The 23,106-nt window shown below is 47.1% G+C and overlaps 1 protein-coding gene across 1 annotated transcript in view; it reads left to right on the top strand.

The window, feature by feature from the left end:
- The window catches only part of LOC119185877 (solute carrier family 22 member 7), a 47,469-nt gene that overhangs the window by 13,270 nt on the left and 11,093 nt on the right, over positions 1-23,106 (top strand). The window contains exons 2-4 of the mRNA XM_037434733.2: positions 15,489-15,840; positions 18,158-18,578; positions 21,749-22,056. Of these exons, the coding sequence (XP_037290630.2) occupies positions 15,489-15,840; positions 18,158-18,578; positions 21,749-22,056 (1,081 nt within the window). The remainder of the gene's footprint in view (positions 1-15,488; positions 15,841-18,157; positions 18,579-21,748; positions 22,057-23,106) is intronic.

The raw sequence follows: 23,106 nt of genomic DNA, 5'->3' as shown, positions 1-23,106 counted from the left end.
GCGCGCCACGTACACGTAAGGTCGAAATTTCTCTATCGCTCAAATAATGACGAGGCATTCTTTTTCAGTGACGGAATAGTTGATTTCGGCTTTGCTAAATGTTCGGCTTGCGTAGGCAACCACGTACTCTTGGAAGCAGTCTTTCTGCTGCGCAAGAATAGCGCCTAACTCGACACCGCTACAGTCGGTGTGGATCTCTGTGGGTGTGATGGGTCGTGTTGTCGCAGAACAGGTGGCGACGTGAAGAGGCGGTGCAGTTCATTGAAAGAATCGTCACAGGTGGCAGACCAGGCCGAAAGGTCTCTAGAGCCGGCGAGGAGCTAGGTCAAAGGAGCGATGATCATCGTGAAATTGCGGACAAAGCGCCGGAAGTAGAAGGAAAGGACTATAAAGCTTCGGAGCTGTTTTATTGTGGTCGGTTTGAGAAACGCTGAAACAGCTGTAAGTTTGATAGGGACAGGAAGAATGCCGTCCTTCAAAACCACGTTGCCAAGGGTCATAAGCTTTCGAACGGCTAATTGGCACTTATTGAGGTTCAGTTGCAGCCCCGCGGCGGAGATACAAGTGAGGACTTTCTCGAGGCGGGTTAAATGGGTTACAAAATCAGTTGAAAATACGACAATGTCACCTAATCAACAAAGGCAAGCGTTCTATTTGAGGCCACGAAGTATAGAGTTAATCATTCGCTCGAAAGTAGCTGGCTTGTTGCAGAGGCCGAAGGGCATGACTGGGAATTCGTACAGCTCGTCAGGCGTAATGAAAGCTGTTTTTTTTTTCGCGATCGGCTTCTCTCATGAATACCTTCCAGTGTCCAGAGCGCAGATCTAAAAAAAGAAAAATCTGGCTCCCTGTAGGCAGTCTAAGGCATCGTCAATTCGTGGCAGCGGATATACTTCTTGCGCGTGTTTCGGTTGAGACGTCGGTAGTCCACGCAGAACCTGATGGATCCGTCCTTCTTCTTTACCAGTACAACTGGAGAGGCCCAGAAACTGCTTGACGCTTCATTTATGCCACATTTCAGCATATCGTCGACCTGTTCATTGATGACACGGCGTTCGGCAGTTGACACACGATATGGACGCTGTCGTAATGGTGTCTCTTGCCCGGTATTTAAACGGTGAACAACAGATGACGCTCGACCTAAAGAAGGCTGATTGTAGTTAAACGTGGCTCGAATATGCGGGAGGAGCTTGATCAGCTGTTCCTGCTGCCTAGGTGTGAGGTGGCAATCAATGGACTTGCGGAATACACCCACAGGGTCATTGGCGTCAGTTGCGGGTGTAATGGCACAAGTCGGTAGAAATGGTTTGTCTGGATACATCGGGTCTTCGAAAATACAATCTAAGGTCTCGAGGCTCCCAGGACACTCGCCGCGTAGCAGTATGTATGGATAAGCAGAGACGTTGCACGCATAAAGTACCGCCAAATAATTGGGAAAGTTAATGACGGCAAACGGGAGGATGATGGTTTGGTGGTGCGCGCTAGCTATAGTTGGTTGAAACAGGAGCGTCTAGTTAGAGGCAGCAGGAGAAAACACTGGAACTAAAATGGCGGACAAAGGCGCGATGCGGACATCAGCTGCGGCAAACACTTTCGAGAGACTGTGGTGGTCGATATCAAGGCAAGGATTCGTCAACGTGAGTTCAGCACGAGCGCAGTCGACAAGGGCCTCATGGATAGAAAGGAAATCTCATCCTGGTATGACGTCGTAAGATGAACGTGGAAGAACAACAAAGTTGACGGCGTACCAAACGTCTTGAATAATAACACGCGCTGTGCACTGAGCCGTCGGTGCAATGAAATGGGAGGTTGCTGTACGCAGAGCAAGATTCGTTAGCGGTATTGTACCTTTTCTCAAACCGCGACACAGTTTTTCACTAATTACAGAAATTATGGCGCCTGTGTCGACAAGTGCGTGTACAGCAACAGCTTCTTCTAGCACATCAATTTTGTCGGGCGGACAAAGAGGAGGTCTTGGAGAGTTCGACGACGATGCAGTTCTTGCCTCCGGAACTGCGGCTGTCAGTTGTCCTCTCGAGTGGGGCTCGTGCACCGAAGCATTGGAGAGACAGATCGGTGACGGGGTGGTAATGACCGGTGAGAGTTGACAGGGCGTCGTAGGGACAACGATTCGGCAATAGGGGAAGATGGTCACTGGGAATTCTAGGCAGCATGGTAATTTGCAGAATCCCCATGGTCCGGAGGCTGGAAGTTGTGACAGCGACAGTAGCGTGCCATATGTCCCACAAAACCGCATTCAAAACAGATGGGTCGATTATCGAAGGTGCGCCATGGCTTAATCACAGAAGGTGCAGGGGGCGAAGTAGGATGGCTTGCCGTCTATGTAGGCAGCATCATAGGGTAGGAGGACCTGGTGCCACGGTATGCGCCAGAGACAGGTGGGGCTGGGGGTCTAGCAACGACAGCAGCGGAGGCAGTGCCTGCGTAACCTGTGTCTCAGTGACCTGGCGTAGACGTGGGTCTAACGAGGGCACTGGCTCGGATGCTACGGCCACAAGAGAAAGTTGACGCGCAACTTCTTCACCAATGAATTGTTTGATGTGGGGCAGTAAGAAGGTGTGATCAGCAGCGGCGTCGTGCACGAGGGCGAAAATTTCAGCTGTGTCTTCAGTGGCCCTGCGAATCAAGACATGCGTCTTACGCAACTCGGCGTACTCCTGACACAGCTGGACAACGTCGCTGACAGTCTGTGGGTTGTTAGCGACGAGCATCTGGAAGGTATCGTCGTCAACTCCTTTGGTGATGTGCTTGATTTTGTTGTGTTTGGTTAGAGATGCATCGACGTGCTTGCAAAGAGACAAGACATCTTGGATGTAACTTTTAAAGGTCTCGTCTCTGCTCTGGACTCGACTACGCAGACGTCGTACCGCGCGAAGCCGCCGCACGGCGGCGCGATCGCAGACCGCGGCGATGGTGGTCTTCAAGGCAGACCAGTCGGTGATTTCGCCTTCGTGGTTCTTGAACCAGAGGCGGGCCACATCAGCGAGGTAAAAGCGCACGTTCGTTAGCTGGTCGCATGCGTTCTATTTGTTGGAAGCGCTTACGATTTCGTACTCGACGAGCCAGTCCTCAAAGTCTTGTTCGGCGTTGCCGTGAAAAATTGGTGGGCCGCGTTGCCTAGGCACGCCAGTACAGAAGACTGTCGTTGGGGTGGGGGGGGGGCAGCTTGAGAAGGGCTAGTAGCAGTCATGGTGACGGTAAAGGTAGCGCGTCCGATTGCGAAGTTCAAGGTTGATGGGAACCCCGGCTCCTTCGCCACTTAAAATAGAGGTGTTGTACGTCGAGAAAGGTTCAGGCGCAGCTTGGTGAAAGGTGCTTTATGAGACAGGTCAGGCTACCGGTGAGCGGCGTGCGCGAGCTACTACTACAGCCACCGACCACCATCGTCTTCTTCAGTAACAGCAGAGCTTTCGTTATTCAGATTCATTACAATTACTTCCCGCGAAATCAGGAGCCTTCCTGGCGACCTATGGACAAGTAAACACGGGAGGGTCGTAGCAGGGTCTAAGTCTCGACACATGGACAATTTCCTGGCCACGACGACGTTGTTCAGAAGATGGATCCAGTTGCTCGATCAAGTAATTCACCGGTGACATTTTTTGTAGTATACGATATAGGCCATGACACTCGGGGACCAACTTGGTAGAAAGGCCAGGTGAAGCAGAAGGGACATGCAGCCAGACGAATGAACCTAGATCGTAAGAAATATTGTTAATTGATGCGTAATGGTGGTGCTTTTGGCGTCCTTGGTCTTGGGTTGTGAATGATCTTGCCAGTTGGCGGCATTCTTCAGCGTATGTAGCGGCTTAAAACAGAGTCGTGGAACCGGAGGAGTCAGGTCTGTATGAAAAAATGGTGTCCATAGTGCAAGAACGTTTGCGTCCGTAAAGGAGAAAAAAAGGAGAGAACCCAGTAGTGCTTTGAATGGCGGCATTATAGGCGAACGTGATAAACGGGAACACTCGGGCCCAATTGGAGTGGTATTACGAGACGTACATAGAGAGCACGTTACCAAGGGTGCGGCTGATGCGCTCTGTCATTCCATTCGTCTAGGGATGATAGGCGCTTGTAGTGCGGTGAACGTCGAGGCACTTCATCTATTAGAATATATAATAATTAAGATAAATATATATATATATATATATATATATATATATATATATATATATATATATATATAAATAAGTATAAATATATAAATATTGCAAGGGGGTTTATTAGCGACGCCAGATAATAGGCAGACAGCCGGTACAGAAACAAATGCTCGGGCAGTCCAGTGTCTACAGCTCTTGCTCGCGCTTCGCACTCAGCGATGGTCCCACTATCATTGCCTTGCGAATTCCCCACTACAATGCCCCGGCGACGAAGACGAGCCATCCTGGCGACTCAAGGTGACGAGAGAACAGGAGGGTCGTAACAGGGCTTGAGGCGACTGACGTGGACCGTCTCACGACCAAGGCGGCGCTTGTCCGTGGACGGCTTGAGTGGTTCAATCACATAGGTGACAGAAGAAGGGTGTTGTATGACGCGGTAAGGGCCCGTATACTTCGGTGCAAACTTGGGAGTCAGTCCAGGAGAGTGGAAAGGCAGTCGGAGCCACACGAGAGAACCGACGGGGAAGGTATTCTGAACAAGATCATGGTCGTGGCGATCTTTTCGGAGGGCTTGGTTATCGGCTGTGAAGGACCGTGCAAGTTGACGACACTCTTCGGCATGTTCAGCCATTTCAGAAACTGGGCTGAACTCTGAGGCATCAGGATTGTATGGCAAAATTGTGTCGAGTGTGTTGCATGGGTCACGACCATATAAAAGAAAAAATGGAGAAAAGCCTGTTGTTGATTGAATCGCCGTATTGTAGGCGTACGTCACGAAAGGAAGAACAACATCCCAGTTGGAGTGGTCGGAATCAATATACATAGCGAGCATGTCTCCGAGGGTTCTGTTGAAACGTTCCGTTAGGCCGTTTGTCTGAGGGTGATAGGCTGTTGATGTGCGGTGTACCGTACGGCATGAATGTAGGAGCTGCTGCAGAACTTCGGACAAAAATACGCGTCCTCTGTCACTCAGGAGCTCCCGTGGTGCACCATGACGAAGAACAAACCGGTGCAAGATGAAGGTTGCAACGTCACGAGCACCAGCCGAAGGCAGCGCTGCCGTTTCGGCGTACCTTGTCAGATGGTCGGCAGCCACAATCACTCATCGATTGCCACCAACAGAGCACGGTAGCGGGCCGTATAGGTCAATCCCAACACGGTCGAATGGGCGTGCAGGACATGGCAAAGGCTGCAGTTGACCGGGTGAATGAGGGAATGTCTTGCGCTGCTGACACTGGGAACATGAGCGAATGTGTTTGCGTACAAACGTGTACATACCCCGCCAGTAGTAACGTTGGCGGATCCGCTCATACGTCTTTAGCGCACCGGCGTGTGCGTGTTGCGGTTCAGCATGAAAATATTTGCAGATATCAGACCGCATATGGCTGGGTATGACTAGCAGCCATTTACGACCCGTCACTTGATAGTTGCGACGGTATAACAGGCCATCCCGTATGGCGAAATGCGTTGCTTGGCGGCGAAGAGCACGCGGGTAGCCGGAAGTTGATGCGTCAGAAAGCATATTCAATAGCGAGGCGATCCAAGGGTCCTTGCGCTGTTCGGATGGCATGTCTGTGACGCTGACGGCAGAGAGGGGAAGGTCCAGGGCTGATATATCCGTATCATCGGATTTCACGGGTGATCGTGAAAGCGCATCTGCGTCAGAGTGCTTTCGCCCCGATCGGTAGACGACGCGTATGTCGAATTCTTGGAGGCGTAGTGCCCAACGTCCGAGGCGGCCGGAAGGATCTTTTAGCGAAGCCAACCTACAGAGTGCGTGATGGTCAGTTACCACATCAAAAGTTTGGCCGTACAAATAGGGGCGAAACTTGTTTAACGCCCACACAATCGCGAGGCACTCTTTTTCCGTAACAGAATAGTTGGCTTCTGCCTTAGTGAGGGCGCGGCTGGCATAGGCGACCACATACTCCGTAAAACCTGGCTTGCGTTGCGCGAGTACTGCACCAAGGCCAACGCCACTTGCATCCGTGTGTACTTCGGTTGGCGCAGTAGGGTCGTAATGGCGCAGTACGGGTGGTGAGGTAAGGAGTCGGCGCAGTGTTGCGAAGGATTCGTCACAGGCTGCTGTCCAATTCGAAAGATCTGCAGGGCCAGCAAGGAGTTTGGTGAGTGGAGCGATGATGGAGGCAAAGTTCCGGACAAAGCGACGAAAATAGGAGCACAGGCCCACAAAGCTCCGTGGTTCTTTAACAGTAGTCGGCTTAGGAAATTCGGCAACAGCACGAAGCTTGTCAGGGTCGGGAAGAATGCCGGCTTTCGAGACGACATGACCAAGTATGGTGAGTTGTTTAGCCCCGAAGTGACACTTCTTCAGGTTAAGCTGAAGCCTGGCGTTTGTAAGGCACTGTAGAATCTTGCGCAGACGAGCGAGATGCGAAGTGAAATCGGGGGAAAAAACCACAACGTCATCAAGATAGCACAAGCAATGTTCCATTTGAGACCACGTAAAATGCTGTCCATCATTCGCTCGAATGTGGCAGGCGCATTGCAGAGTCCGAATGGCATCACGGTAAATTCATAGAGGCCATCCGGTGTGACAAACGCCGTTTTTGGACAATCAGACTCAGTCATTGGGACCTGCCAATAACCCGAGCGAAGGTCAAGCGAGGAAAAGAATTCTGCACCTTGGAGACAATCGAGAGCGTCGTCTATGCGGGGAAGAGGGTAAACATCTTTCCTCGTAATGTTGTTTAGGCGCCTGTAGTCTACGCAGAACCGGACTGAACCATCCCTTTTTTTGACGAGTACAACTGGGGAAGACCAAGGACTACAAGAAGGCTTGATGACTCCGCGCTGTAGCATGTCGTCTACTTGTTCTGCAATTACCCGACGCTCCACTGTTGACACACGATAAGGGCACTGGCGCAAAGGAGTACTCTTTCCTGTGTCAATTGTGTGCACAACGGTGTTCGTTCTTCCTAGCACCGCTTGGGGAAAGTCAAACGAACGCTTGAATTCGTGCAGCAGGGTAACAAGCTGCTCTCGTTGAGCCGGGGCGAGATGGCTGTCAATAGAATGGTGAAATGCATCGGTAGACACGCTGTTCAAGGCAAAGTGAGGAACCAACGCGTTCAGCTCCATATTCGCCTTGGTGTCGAAGAAATCGGCAGGCACGATAGTACCTTCATCGATGAGCTGAATGTGGCCGAGCGTCTCGTTGCGGCGCAAACTGAGGGGGCACGAGTTGGGATTGGAAATAAATATCCCGGTAGTTTCTTGACAAAGCTCAAGAACGGCGAATGGCAGCGATGTGTGGTGGCGGCTACCGAAGATGTCAGATGGCGTGAATAGGACGGTAGCGTCTGAAAGTGAAGCACAGCAGGCAGGGACAAACTGAGCGCTGAAAGGAGGAAGGTCTATGTCCGTCGCGACGACAAGGTTAGCCACACTAGATACGGCCGCATCAACAGAAGGCGCATCACCAAACGGTAACAGCTCCACTTCGGCCCGAGCGCAGTCCACGACGGCGTGATGACGCGATAAAAAATCCCATCCTAGGATGCCATCGTGGGAACATGAAGCCAACACGTGAAATTCAATGGTGTACAACACGTCTCGAATCACAACTTTTGATGTACATGACGCGACGGGCTCAATTTGTTGGGCGCTCGCAGTACTAAGAGAAACCACGGGAGAAAGCATCGTCACTTTACGAAGAGAGCGGCAGAGTCTCTCACTAATCACAGATATCGCGGCACCGGTATCGATGAGTGCGAGTGTTCGTACACCTTCGACGATTACATCGATAAGATTGGCGGGAGACAGGCGAGGACTTGAACGATTAGACGATGACGCAGCTCGTGCCTCCGGAGCTGCGGCAGTTAGTTTTCCGTCTCAATGGAGGTGGGTCGTCGACGCATAGGCGACACGGAACGACGACTTGGTGAAGGTGAAGGCGAGCGGGAAGTAGAACGTCTAGAAGCGAATGTTCGGGCGCCGGAAGCAGTTTGCGCATCGCGTTCGTGAACTTCAGGTGGTACGTGAGGCGCGTGGTATGGAGGTCGAAACGAATAGTCAGGATATCTTGGTGCGTTAACTGTGAAGCGCCGACGACATAGACGTGCAACGTGGCCTGGAATTCCGCAAAATTAACATATAGGCCGGTTGTCAGCGGTGCGCCAAGGATTTCCGGCGTGTTGCTGTGGAAACGGCGCGGTGGACGGTCGCACAGGTTGTGGCGTATACATTGGCAGACGAGATGCAGGAGGCATTGCCGCGACGGCCGCATAAGTCAGTGGCGCGGCAACAGGCGTTGGTTGAGAGGCAGGCGTAGGTAATGGCAACGCCTCGGAGACCTGCTCCTGAATAGCCTGTCTTATTGTCGGCGTTAGGCGGTTCGTTGGTGCTTCGGTGGTCGGCAGATACGAGAGACATGAAAGTTGTCGTGCGACCTTTTCGCGTACATATTCTTTTATCTGCTCCAGCAGGGAGCTGTCACCACCGACGGCCAGGGCAGCGAGAGAGTCGTCTGCAGTCGTCGACCTCCGAACTGCTGCACGTTGTTTCCGAATCTCTTCCAAGCTCTGGCACAAGGTCACAAGTTCGGATACGGTACTTGGGCTCTTTGCCAGCAACATTTGATAGGCATCATTGTCTATGCCTTTCAAGATATGCCTGATCTTGTCATGTTCGGTCATCTCAGGGTTGAAGCGCCGGCATAAATCGATTACATCTTCAATATAGCTTGTGAAGTTTTCGCCCTGCCTTTGTGCACGTCCGCGTAGGCGCTGCTCAGCACGCAGCTTGCGCACTGCGGGGCGATCGAACACAGCTGCGAGGGTGGTCTTGAAACCGGCCCAAGTGATAAATTCAGTGCGGTGGTTTGTGAACCACAGGCTGGCGACGTCTTTGAGATAAAATGGGACATACTCCAATTTCGAGGGGTCGTCCCACTTGTTGGCGGCGCTCACCTTCTCAAACAGCTACAACCAGTCCTCCACATCTTGGTCCTCGGTGCCACTGAAGAAGGGCGGATCTCGTTGGCGCAGGGTGGTAGGCACGATGACCAGTTGAGATTGGGCCGTGCTTTGCTGGGTGGTGCCTTGCTCGGTCGTCTGATCAGGCATTGCTGATGTAGTGGGCAGCTTCCGGCTTCGAAGTTCCAGGTTTGCGTACCCAGCACGCTTCCACCACTTTGCAAGGGGGTTTATTAGCGACGCCAGATAATAGGCAGACAGCCGGTACAGAAACAATTGCTCGGGCAGTCCAGTGTCTACAGCTCTTGCTCGCGCTTCGCACTCAGCGATGGTCCCACTATCATTGCCTTGCGAATTCCCCACTACAATATATATATATATATATATATATATATATATATATATATATTTAGTGGGTTGAAATTCAATGGATCCGGTGGAAAACGCGGTAGAAAGAAATGCCGACAAACGTGCGAAAACACAAGTTTTATTAAGGTTTCGGCAGGTGGGCCGACGAAGGCAGGCCCACCTGCCGAAACGTTAGTAAAACTTGTGTTTTCGCACGTTTGTCGACCTTTTTTTCTACCGCATATATATATATATATATATATTTATTTTTTATTTTATTTTTGAAATACTGCAGGCCAAAAAGGCCCAAGCAGGAGGGGCACAAACACAAACACAATATCAGTACATGAGGGATGCAGCTTCACTAAAAAACATCTGTGTAAGAGGAGAGCGAGTAGAAGAGAAACATCAAAACAAAGAAAGCACGCGATCAGTACATGAGTAACACAGCTTGACTAAAATACATCTGTGTAGGAGAAGAGCGAGTAGAAGAGAAACATCAAAAAAAAATCAAGCGATATTGGGAGGGGGGGGGGTCAAGATTCACAGAATTAAACATTGGTTCATCAAGATCGAAGGTTTGGAGGAAATCAGAAGGCAAGTTATTCCATTCTGTTACAGTTCTCGGAAAAAAGGAAAAACTTAAATAAATCTGTCCGCGCAAAATACGGAGTTAAAGATCGGACATGAGAATGACGAGTTTGTCTGGTCGAAACTGGGGTAACATAATGTGATGGGTCTAGCCCAAGTTAATTGGTAATTAGTGAGTCCAAGAATTTTAGACGGAGAAGCTGGCGCCGCGATTGTAGCGTCTGGAATTCGTTATCTCGCATTAGTTCCGTAGCTGATGTACCACGACCATACTTTGAGTAAATAAAACGCACTGCTCGTCTTTGAATCTTTTCGAGGGAATATATGTTAGACTTAGTATGCGGATCCCATACAATACAAGCGTATTCAAGCTTTGGACGTATTAAAGTGTTATAAGCTAATAGTTTCACTTGCGACGGGGCGTCTCTGAGTTTGTGCCTTAAAAGACACAGTTTACGGAAAGCCGATGACGAAACATCGGCAATGTGTGCATTCCAGGACAACTTATTCGTTATCGTTATACCTAGGTATTTGTATTGACTGACTTCTTTTAAGGGTTGGCTTTTGGAGGAATAGGAAAACTGAAGGGGATTTTTCTTGTTAGTAATTCGAAGGCAAACAGATTTATCGAAATTGAGCACCATGCCCAATTTGTTACACCACGAAAGAATATTGTTAAGGGCAGTGTCGAGAGCAACCTGGTCATCTGGCGATTGTACATCTGTGAAAATAATGCAGTCGTCTGCAAAAAGTCTTATTTTAACCGGATCAGTAATAGCATTAACAATATCATTGCAATAAATTATAAAGAGCAGCGGACCTAGAACACTACCCTGCGGTACGCCGGAATCTACTGGGAGATAAGGTGATGTCTGTCCACAGACGTCGACATACTGTTTCCGGCCGTTCAGGTAAGCAGACACCCAGGATACTAGGTAGTTTGGAAGCCCTATAGTCTGCAATTTCTCGATGAGCTTGTTATGGGGAACACGGTCGAATGCTTTACTGAAATCCAAAAACAGTACATCGACCTGACCAGCTTTGTCTAAAATAGAAGCAATGTGATGAATAACTGAGACCAACTGGGTGACTGTGGGAAACCGTTTTCTAAATCCATGCTGAAAGGGAGATAAAATGTGGTTATCATCTAAGAAGCTGTTTATACGAGTGGCAATTATATGTTCTAGCATTTTGCAACATGCGGAAGTCATAGAAATGGGACGGCAGTTTGGTATGCACTCTGGGTCCCCCTTTTTCACAAAGGGCAGAACACGTGCCAATTTCCAATCGATGGGTAAAGTTGCTGAACTTATTGAGGCTCGGAAGATCACAACAATGTACTTGGCCAATATTTCGGCATATCGCCGGAGAAATGCATTCGGTATGTTGTCTGGTCCAGGGGTTGATTTAACTTTTAATCGCAGCAGTAAATTAAGGACACCATCAAAAGATATGAGGTTAGGATCTGAATCAGAAGCGTCAATGCTAATTGAGACAGGCAGGGTAGAAGTTGAAAAAACACTATGAAAATAGTCGTTAAAATTTTTCGCGATAGTTTGGGGATTGTCAATCATAGTGCCGTTAAACTTGATTCAATTTACAGAGCTTTTACGGTCCCTAATAAAATACCAGAATTTTTTAGGGTCCTCTTTGATGAAGTTTTGCAACTTGACAGTAAAATAAAAATTCTTGGCACTTTTAATAGCTTCGGAGAGGGAGTTACGAATTTCCCTGAGAATGTTAGCGGGAGCACCTTTTTTCCGATAACGCTTGGCTTTACGCTTCATTTGTATTATTGGTCTTGTGATCCATGGTGTGAACTTTGGGGGTTTTTTCGTTTTGTTTGGTACAAACCGTTCAATGCAGTGGAAGCATAGTTTCTTAAAGTTATCCCAGAGAACAGAAGCGTCGTCCTCATCAAAATGCACCAATTCACATTCAAGATAATCTTGGATGCTCGTATCGTTAGCACGGGAAAAATTTTTGACCTGTTTAGAGTTAGGTGGGCTATTGGAGCGATTACAATGCAAGGAAAAAGAAACTGTGACCATGTCGTGATCAGATAAGCCGGGTTCAACACAAACACAGCAATCAAGAATAGTGCGATGCATGAACACAAGATCTAGTAACGTGGACGAAGCATTACCAACACGTGTTGGTTGCTGAACAATTTGGGCGAGATTGTGGGAAAGCATTATATCGAACAGTATATTTGCATTAATCAAATCTGATGTCGACTGCATTTGGTTCCAGTCAATATTAGGCAGATTGAAGTCGCCGATGACAATTAGCTTTTGATTACTGTAATTTTCCATATGGGTTTTCAAGTTAAACAAATAATCCGGCGACGAATTCGGCGGCCTGTACACTGCATACAATACAAAAGACTTATTGAAGAGTGAAAGCCTCAGGCATATGCTTTCTGTACTTTCAACGTCCGGTAAACGGGTGACAGTGATTCCTGTTTTAACAACTGCAACTGCAACTCCACCACCTCTTGAGGCCCTATCTCTGCGGTACATTTCATAAGCTGGAGGCACTAAGTCTTGGTCACACATTTCGCTGTGGAGCCACGTTTCCGTTATTACAACAACATCAGGGTTGTATGCTAAAAGTACAGCCTCAAGTTGTTCGGTTTTATTTCCAATGCTTCGAGCATTCATATTAATCAGTCTAACTTGCTTCTGCGCGGCTGGTCAACACTTGCTACCCGTACTTTCGTTATCGGGTGCACTGCCGATAGACTGAGGCGATGCCGTGGCACACCGACGGCTTCCAATTAACTGACGTTTGTTTGTTACGTCATTCCAAATAAACAGATCATCACCTACACGCAACTTATCATGCACCAAAAATGCCTTCTTGCCTTGTTCTTTGTCGGCTTTTGCACTTTCCCACAGTAATTTACGTTTTGCCAACGTCTGCTTTGAGTAGTCGTTCTGAACAAAGATGTTAGTTCCCTTTAGGTTGCTCGCCTTTTTCAGCACAGCTAGCTTTTCGGTGAAGTCTTGAAGATACAAGATAATCGGCCTATTTGAGCCTGATCTTCCAAGCCTATGAATCCGGGCAACAGAAGTGCATTTAACGCCGAGCTTGCTGTGAAATGTTTCAGAGACGACTTTCTTTTTAAGATCAGATTCAGTTTCTTCCGGCTGTTCTGGGATACCAAAAACAATCAAGTTTGAACGTCTGCCTCGATCTTCAAGATCCGTTAGCTTTCGGGCCTGGAAATTCATTGAGTTTGTGTAGACCTTAAGAAGGTTGTCCAGGTCATCTAATTTTGAATTTTTAGTTTTCATTTCAGCCACATGGGTCTCGATTTCTGAAAGACGCCGTGTAAGCTCTGCTAACATGTTTTCCGTTTTAGTTGTAAGGTCTGCTACCTCACTACGGAGAGCTTTTTGACCCTCTAAAAGTTTAGCCAGCATGTCTTGGTTGGTAGGTCCGGGGTTTTGTTCGACATCACAACAAAGTAGTAACCGAAGTGCACAAAAACAATCGTATGCAATTTTACGACACTGCCGTGGGCACGGCATAACAACCAAACAGCGGCAATCGCTTCGAAATGAGCTGTACGCCCTACTAACCTGCACAAGGTAGAGGAAACGTTTAGCCATATTTCCACGGATTTCGCCGTGCCCACTAAGGGAGGGGGGGTTCCAGGTGTCTTTAAGTAGTCGATGATCGGATGACGTCACAGACCAAGCACTGCCAGGCGGCAGCAGCTTCGGGATGACGTCACAAGGTTCCACGTGGGGCGGCTGTGACTTGCAGAAAGGAAAGTGGTGCGAATGCGGCGAGTACCCAGTGATGGCCGTTGTAGATCCAGGAGATACGTCGGGGACGCAGAGCAGCATGCCCTGCACAAGGTAGAGGAAACGTTTAGCCATATTTCCACGGATTTCGCCGTGCCCACTAAGGGAGGGGGGGTTCCAGGTGTCTTTAAGTAGTCGATGATATATATATATATATATATATATATATATATATATATATATATATTCATATACATACACGAATGTAAACGCCGAGGCGATGAATTTGAGATAAAAAGCAGTTTAGAAAATGTTAGCCAGCAGAAACTACTCCTGTGATGTAAATACTTCATTCTTTATTAAACAGATTCAAGGCATCGGCAACCTTTCCGTCATTTAAATATATATATATATATATATACATATTAATATATATATATATATATATATATATATATTTATATATATGTGTGTGTGTTTTTTGAATTTTTTGATGATTGAGCATTGATAACCAAAGAGCGACGTAAATATATCAAAATAAGTCGAGTAAATGCTTTCACCCAATTTAGATCAGGCCTAATAAAATTTCATATGAATAAAATCAAGCAGAAAAAAAATTAAAACAAAACTTTTCAAAAACTATTCATCACTTCAACATTAAAAACCACAACTAGAAATAGAAAGTCGAATTCGTTTCGTTTCCTGAAGATAACTGCAAACGGCTTCAAAATGGTCCCTGCGACTCAAGCCCATGTCCGAAGCACCAAAAAAAATTATGTCCTCACTTATGAAGTACAGCCCATGGTTAGCGAACGCGATAACAAATACTCTTTTAAGTAACCTGTAACGGCGACATGACAACCAGTAGCGTTCTTTGGCTTCATTTTAAACAAAACTTGCATGCGGGTTATATCCCGAGACCACCCTTTGTGAATGTATTATTAACGGGGGTACACGACATCGCAATCTGGTTATTATGACTTCCTAAATGACACCAATGAGTTTTCAACGAAAACTTAAATGACTGTGTTTTGTACATGAACTTGCTAATTATAATACGTCTGCATGAAGCGATCATGATGTATATCTTGTTGCAGTTGTATAGGCCGCAACAGAAAGGATCTAAAGTATAAGAGTATTTAATGCTGCTAGGGCTATTGAGTCAGCCTTTTCATTTAATTCTAATACACAATAACCAGGTGCCCGAAAAACTTTTAGAAACTTCAGCTGTGGAGGAACTAGTGTGAAGAATGTTTCAAGGCAATTTATTTTTGCGATGCAGTGAGTGAGGTGCGCAACCACTAGGAGTCATATATTATTATTGCTAAGCCCGTGTCTTCTATCACCGTGCTCAGGTAGGTAGTTTGTTTGTTTTTTTGCTATAAAAGTTTCAAGTAGGTCAATTTCGTATTATACAGTCCTATCAAAATAGTTTATATCAGAAATAACGTAAAATCAATGCAGAAGTACAAAACGTATTGCATTGAAAAAAAATTGAAGTTACTAGTTACTCTTTATAGAAAAGTGTCGGCACCGTTCTTGTTTTTCGATTCTCGGGCGGCTTTTGTGGTCGTGCACCTCTCCAATCCTCAAAAGCAGCTCTTCCCATTGCAATGAAATACTTTGACCCTGAATGTGTAGAATGCCGAACAGCATGGAATGACCATCGTGCAAGAATTGTAGCATTTTTACTCTATCAGCTCTTTTATAAGACCACTCAATTATTGGCCAATGTCCCACAGTGGGTATGAGCCACAAGTGAAGGTCAACAAGAACAAGAACCGGACGCGCGAAGAAAAAGCAGAAGAAGAACGAGCCTCCATGATTTCGCAGCGCTCTACCTCCGATCTTTCCCAGCCAGCGTCCACTTTGGCGAAGATGGCAAAAGGTTCCGAAAAAAGCAGCGTGCCTCCCTCCAACAGTGCGGACATGTGCCGACTGCCGGGCAGTGTGGGTTCCGCCAGTGCTGCGTCACGCTTCCTCACCACGCCGAGGCTACAGGATGGCTACATGACGCCATCAGAGACCCAGGTAGAGAGCAGGTCTGCGTTCGGCCACGGGCGATTCCAGAAGACGATGCTCCTCTGTGCACAGGTGCGTGCTAACAAATATATTTCGCAGTGAATTCATAATCAGGTACGAATCTGCAAATGCCGTCTTCGATAGGTAAGTTTTTTTATTGTTTAGTAGCCCTCGCTCCCAATGTGTTTCACGTCCAGATTGGCTGAAATATCCTCCTAGGAATTTTGGGGGGCGGGGTGTTATTTTGAGCCCGGTTTTCTGGCCCGACCCATCCAGAACGGCATAACATTTTAAGGCAGGTTTGAGTTGGCGAATCTGGGCTAGATTTATTCTATGACATCAGCGTAAAGTTAGGTACAGCCAATGTTCTATATTGCGAAAAACGGCTGCCCCATCTCACAGTCAGGCTATCTACGTGTAATATCTCAAGCGTTAAGGCCTACCTGCTGCTTCAAAAGACAATCACGCAATCAAGCAAAGGATGCTGGCATCTTTGTGTCCTGCACTGCAATATCATAAACAATAAGTAACGTGGCTTTGCCGAAATTCCAACAGCTCCTTCCTGGATATCACGGATAGCCTAATGTTATGAACCAGCCATGTGAAAATGTTATACCCGAAGCTGCTTCGAAACTGAATTCCTTTACGGACAAACATGTCTCGAAAACAAAACTGAGTACAAGGGGACAACGCAGAAAAAAAATCACGTGACATATTACGCAGAGGAGTTTCAAACGTTCCCAGGATGCTATTCTATGTATATTAATCAGGCGTGGCCTGCAAACTTTTGACGCACACTGTTATTGTCATAAACAAGGCAAATATTCGAAAGCATGGTTGTTTTTTCACATAACTACAGACTGTGTCGCGCATTCTGCGTGGTTCTGAAATCACTTGTACTCAATAAAGTACCCTAAACAGCCGTGAGGCCTAAATTAAGTGTGATGTTGGGCCTGAGAATACAATGAACACGTAACTGCGACTTTTAAAAATGGGGTCCTGGTAGCTAAGCTACGCAACCTTGACTATATACTTGTGGCCATCACTCACTTTTATAGCTCCCTCCTTAGCAATGCTCTTTTCCTTGGCTCGTCACACCTCCTGAGCGACTGTTCGTTTTCGCTATGCTATGAAGAGAACCAAGTGCGCCTACTCGCGAGCAGCAAACAGGTTTCTCTTGATGCTCACATAATCATGTTATACCAACCTCTTTTGGGGTTCTTACAGCACACCTGCAAGCTATAGGTATCCACTACGCCCCAAATAACAGCAATGTATTCTGTCGAATTGGGAGCTCACTAAGCTAGTGTTCAGCACATTGCAGATAACCAATGTACCACTACACATATGTAGGCCATTATGGGCACTTTGATGTTGTGGCTGAGGACGACAAAATACTATGGCAATGCACGTGTTGCCTGGTGGGAAGCTTCACAGGAGACGCTAGTTCAACTTAAGGTGATGCCGCATATGCTTAGCAAGCAGGGAAGAAGACATATAAAACACGAAAAAGTGCACTTAGTGCGCTTTTCTGTATTTTACCCGATTTCTTCACTGCTTCACTTATCTTCTGCTTCACATATTTTGATCGGCTTCCAACCTATACACACGGGTCGACACCACTCCTCGCGGAGCATGACGCCTGTACAGGGTATTTTTGCAAACCAGTGTGAAGCTCTAGCGCACTTCTGCAGTAAAATGCTCTACTATCAGAAAAGGGTGTGGGCTGAAGTCCCATCGGATTGTGGTTATGTTGTTCTTGCTTCGCTTATTCGAGGATATGAACATAAATGGTCGCAGCAGAGAACTACAGCACTGTTATTTTGATTTAATACCAGCTGGCGCTATAAAACAACTATTTCCCATTTTCACACATCCTGTTCTTAAAAATGTGGAAGCATGGAACCGAAGCTGTTCCTCCTTTCTGGTATATTGACGCGGGGTAGGATGGCAAGTTTAGTCGCCGGCCTTCACGTAAAAGTAAGCGAGGTGAATGGGTATGTTGTCGCCCTCGGGTATCAGGTCTTTTCTTTGAGCAGGCTCTGTTTTTTATATAAGACCCTGAGTAATCAAGTATCTATCGGTACCCTGGTGACAATATTGAACGCTCATCCCTACAGATGCAACATTCAATAGGTATCAAACTAGCATTATAAAGGATACATGATGCTGCTCAAGTCAGGTGCCCCAGGCACTGAACCAGCTGGCCAGCGCTCGTTTGCAAAAAGCGGGGAGTGTGAAATAAAAATAAAACTCATAAGCCGAGCACAATTGGGGAGAGTTCGTACTACTTATCATGCGCCGCCTCTCCGAAGGTGGGTGCCCCATAGAATCAATGACAACATTCGTGTGTGTACACCAACAATCATTTCGCTTCTGCTCAACGCAGCTGGCAACTATGCTCGCGTACTCCTACAGCTTCACACTACTATTCATCGATCTTGAGCCGGTAGAGCACTGGTGCGCACCTCCACAGCAGTTCGCCACCCTATCCGAGCAGACGTGGAAGGAAATCGCCATCCCACGCGACTCTAACGGGGACTTCAAGCAGTGCGAGCGCTACGAGCCGCTCGATGCGCCAGCTTCGCTCCTAGCGGCATCCACGTCACAGGCTGGCGACCCCGCGACCCCGAATCTGGAAGCCAGCACCCAGCCACCTGTGACGATAGAGAGAACCAACGCCAGTGAGGTCCGCTGCGAGAACTTCGCCTATAAACCTGATACGCCTGGCAGAAACGCCATCGCTCGCTGGAACCTGGTCTGCGACAGGTCGTGGTACGAGGGACTTCTGAAAGCAGCATACACTGGAGGTGAAGTACAATTTCACTGCATTCGCTACTTTTGGATGTCCCGATGACGCGGGCGAAATGGGAAAACGCGTGAATATTAGGTAGAAACTCGTAGATGCCTCACAAGACGCCAAAAATGACCGTCAAAGTACTTGGCATCAACACCAGTGATGTCAAATGTAGTCACGCGATAAAGTCTTGACATAGCGTCATCATGTCTTCAGATATCCACGAAACCTGACATGACGTCTTTACCTTGGCGTCAAATTATAACGTTATCACGTGCCTTCGTCGCTTGGTGAAATATAGGCTGATCCTCCAGGCACAACACTGTCAGGCAGTGTGCAAAAACATTGCATTGCCTCCAATCGCAAAGGTCTCGCCGAACAACTTCCGGTGTAAATGACTTCTGGGAAAGGTTGGTATCTGATACAGTCATAAAAAAGCCGTAAACGATGAAAATCATAAATGTGCACTAGAAGTTTTCTTTGACCACTGTATGAGAAGCTGGGTGCTTGTTTAAAGAATTAGGTCAATAAGCCAGTTGAGCTATTCATCATCATAACCTAGCAGCGCAAGCGAAATAGCCTTGGTAGCAGCGGGACACAAGAGTGCCTTTCACGTACCACTTTATCCGGGTCCCATTTCTTTTCACTGCCACGTTAATGAATCCAAAGAAATCATTCCTGACGTTCAGCGTTCCAACAACAATGAACAATTTCCAGAGACGCTGTGGAGGAGGACTCCCGAAAATTTTACCACCTAGCAACTTTCAACGTGCACTTAATCATAAGCACATGGCCCCACCGCGGTGGTCGAGTGGTTGTGGCACTAGACTGCTCACCCGAAGGGCGTGGGAACGAATCCCGGCTATGGCGGCCGCATTTTTGATGGAGTCGAAAATGGTGCAGGCCAGTGTGCTCATATATAGGTGCACGTTCAAGAACCCCATGTGGTCAAAATTTTTGGAGCCCTCCACTATAGCGTCTCTCGTAATCACGTGGTGGTTTTGGGACGTTAATCGCTACATATCAATGTATCAACATAAGCACATGTGCCTAAAGCGTTTTCGAATGCAACTGCCAAGGTACCCTAATGAATCAATGCGAGCTATTTTGCCTATTGAGCCTTCTTGCAGTTCATTCAGGTCCAATTCGTCGCACATACATAAAGGTTGCTGGGATTAAGAAGACCTTATCGACAGTGATTTCATGGCTAATCAGTTCGATAGGCGGGACTTGAAGCGACGTATAGAACGTATAACTGCACGTCCGGCATTCTGTTTCAAACAGCCAATGTTGCTTGGTCGACCAAACCTGTTTGCAATTAAGGTCTGTCTGTGAAAAATATGCTAAATGCTTTTCAACAGTAATAAATGGAGTAAAAGCAAAAAGAATCGTCCATTTTTTTCGGCGTTGTATGCCCGTCACCCCAAGACACGTTAGAGAAAGTATGTGCTCATCTTCTTTTGATTCGGTGCACACGAAGGTTTTGGAAGCAAAACAAGCTTATGGTAGAACTATTATATGTCACCGAGCGCCGTCTGAATAAATAGTGAAGGCAGCGCCCAACAGCGGTCGATTATCCAAGTCATAAGGAAAGAGTGAGAAGGCATGCCAAGAAGAAAAATGAAGGTTCTTCTACAAGAAGCCTGATGTTTTATTGCTTGTGCGGAAGTTTAACCCGCGTGCCGAGGAAGCCGGCCATGGTTGAATATTCATCGATTTCCAAATTACTCCCGTTTCCAGTATGAGAAGTAATTTTATACAAGTGAGCCTTGTTGGAACTAACTTTTTCGCCAACCTAGCAGTCACCGTTCTTCATCCTGGTCATTGCTCTTCACGAGCTGCCGCTCGCTCGAAGCCTAAAGGTCACCCGTTCTTTTCATTTGAATAATAGACAACTATACTTTTCGTTTTAAACCTATATACCATCTCTTGTCCGACACGGTAGCCTGGTAGTCGGTGGAACTTGACGTGCCCCCCACAGCTTGTTTGCTTGAATATGTGATAAACAAGGCAGAAGCTTCAGGATTGTTTGATTGACTGTAAATATGTGTGGGTACTATTGACGTAGAATTAAAACAGTTAGAACGGCAAGCATTCCCTATGGCGTAGGGCGTTACATCCAGTCATTACAAGGATTGATTGATTGATTTGTGGGGTTTAACGTCCCAAAACCACCATTTGATTATGAGAGACGCCGTAGTGGAGGGCTCCGGAAATTTCGACCACCTGGGGTTCTTTAACGTGCACCCAAATCTGAGTACACGGGCCTACGACATTTCCGCCTCCATCGGAAATGCAGCCGCCGCAGCCGGGAATCGAACCCGCGACCTGCGGGTCAGCAGCCGAGTACCTTAGCCACTAGACCACCGCGGCGGGGCCAGTCATTACAAGGAACAGGTGTTTACTGATACACTTCAGCACAAATGCACTTACGCTGCCACAATATGGACCTTACTGCACGCAAAATATCTTTGTGAATGAGTGCTGCTGTATCTGTTTTCTTTGATGCTTCTAGTACTCACAGGCAGCCTTTCTTTCATTTCTAATCAATAATAAATAATTCACTGTTGGTATAAATGTAGCACATAATTACACTTTTATCTATTAAATTGCTGAAGTGTAATGAAATAAAAGGTTACTCCAAATATTCTGGTAGTCAATCAATAATCTGTGCTGAATTTTCCTTGCTTGATTTGTTGAATTAAAAATGAGTTTCGGCAAAAGGAGCCTGTTGCTAGTTTAATGAGTGGCGATGTACGTACTCGCCTTGCCGACATTCCTCCTAAATTTAGTTTCAGTCAAAATAAAGTAACTGTTGTCGTAGTGAGGCCTTTCCCAAAGATGGAGGAGTTCCCACTAGACGAATTAGGGATTTTCGCATTTTCATTGCTTGAATGAGTTCGTTGTGATATTACAAAAGATGAATACATATAGTGCCACGTAAAGTAACACGCTGTAGAGCCATGAATATTTGAAAGGCGCGGTACACATTTTAATATTAAACAGCAAATTTGACATACAACATTGTTGGAAGAAAGAAGCACTGGAAGTTTGACACTAGGAAAAAGTACTGTCTGTGGAGATCCTTGTCAATATTGCGACATATTGCGCAATATTGTGGCATGATGGTCTGGAACAACATGGCGAAAAAGCAATTCATCCTAACTGATTTGGTCTTTGCAGCGAGTGTCCTGGCCATACCGTGCGTAGGCCTAGCATCGGACAAGTTCGGCCGCCGCCCTGTACTTCTCTGGGCTTCTGGCTTAGTGGTATTGTCGGGTTTGGCTACCTGCGTGGCAAGCTCCTTCGTGGTCTACGCCCTCCTGCGCTGCTTATCGTCGGCTGCCTGCAGCGCCATAGAAGTGATCTCGTTTATTCTACTCTTCGAAAGCACGCAGCCAGGACCCAGGGCGCCCTACTGTGCCCTAGCCATATGCTGGCCCACAGTACTTGCGCCCATATACGTCGCCGCACTCGCCGCCTTGATAAAGGTACTTAACCCTAAGCGATAGGCTTAAAAATTTCGTTTAGTAGAAATTACAATTCCGTTTAGTATGAAATACAATTGAGCCCCCAACGTGCGTACACCGTGTACGCAATGGTCCAACACGCCAAACATTAGACCACCACCACATGCGTTTTTATTGCACACTAGCGCTCAAAATACGTGGAGATCACATTTTTTTACAGACGCTCTTTAACTGTTGGCGCTTTACAACACCCTCTAATACCCACGTTACAGAGGCAAGTCAGCCGCCGTTACGACCAACCATAGGTAATTAATCTCGCGCACGATCGCGTGGAACAGCGAATAGCGTCAACCACGGTTCACCAATGTTACACAGCACAAAAGCATCTTTGGCTAAGCGGGCTGACACAACCTGGCGTACAATAAACTAACGCACTAATCAGCAGATCGCAGTTCTTCATACGAAAATGTGTCACTTATTTCTCGCATAAGGTTCCGCAAATGTACAAATATGCGAATTTGAGCAAATATATGCGTTCAACTCGGCTATTATTGCCGCGCACACCTTTTTATTGTAACACGGGCTTCGCAGATTACGGAAATTATTTTCCCTTAGCCTTATCAAGCTTTCCGTGGTTCCTGTAGTCAAGTTAATCCGTTTTTCTCGCACGTTTGCCGATATGCACTCACTGCTCAAAGGTACCGCCATTTGTTCGGTCAACTGCTGAACCGATGTTGCCAAGCACGGTTTCCTGCAGCCGTAGTATGTGGCATAACCGCGGTTTCTCATACCGAGTAATCTAAGCGAACTCCTGTTAACATAACCACCATTACGTTAACCGCGGTTTAGGCGGCCTGTGTAACAATAGTATACATAATTCTAGACAAGTTCGGCCGGAGCCATGCAGGCAGGAGCGAGGCGGCCGGCGTGGGTGCTTGCGTGTTCTAGCTGCATTAACTGCTGCAGCCTCGTAATTGCCAACACGCCAACTGTAAGATAACTCATGAAGCAGCATAAAGCGAAGCAGCAAAAGCGTTCTGTTCCGCGACCTCTTGCGATGGTATGCTACGT

This window comes from Rhipicephalus microplus, chromosome 8 (assembly GCF_043290135.1).
Source record: "Rhipicephalus microplus isolate Deutch F79 chromosome 8, USDA_Rmic, whole genome shotgun sequence".
Lineage (NCBI taxonomy): Eukaryota > Metazoa > Arthropoda > Arachnida > Ixodida > Ixodidae > Rhipicephalus > Rhipicephalus microplus.
The sequence above is the reverse complement of the archived record's forward strand: the minus strand, read 5'-3'. Positions and strand labels throughout refer to the sequence as shown.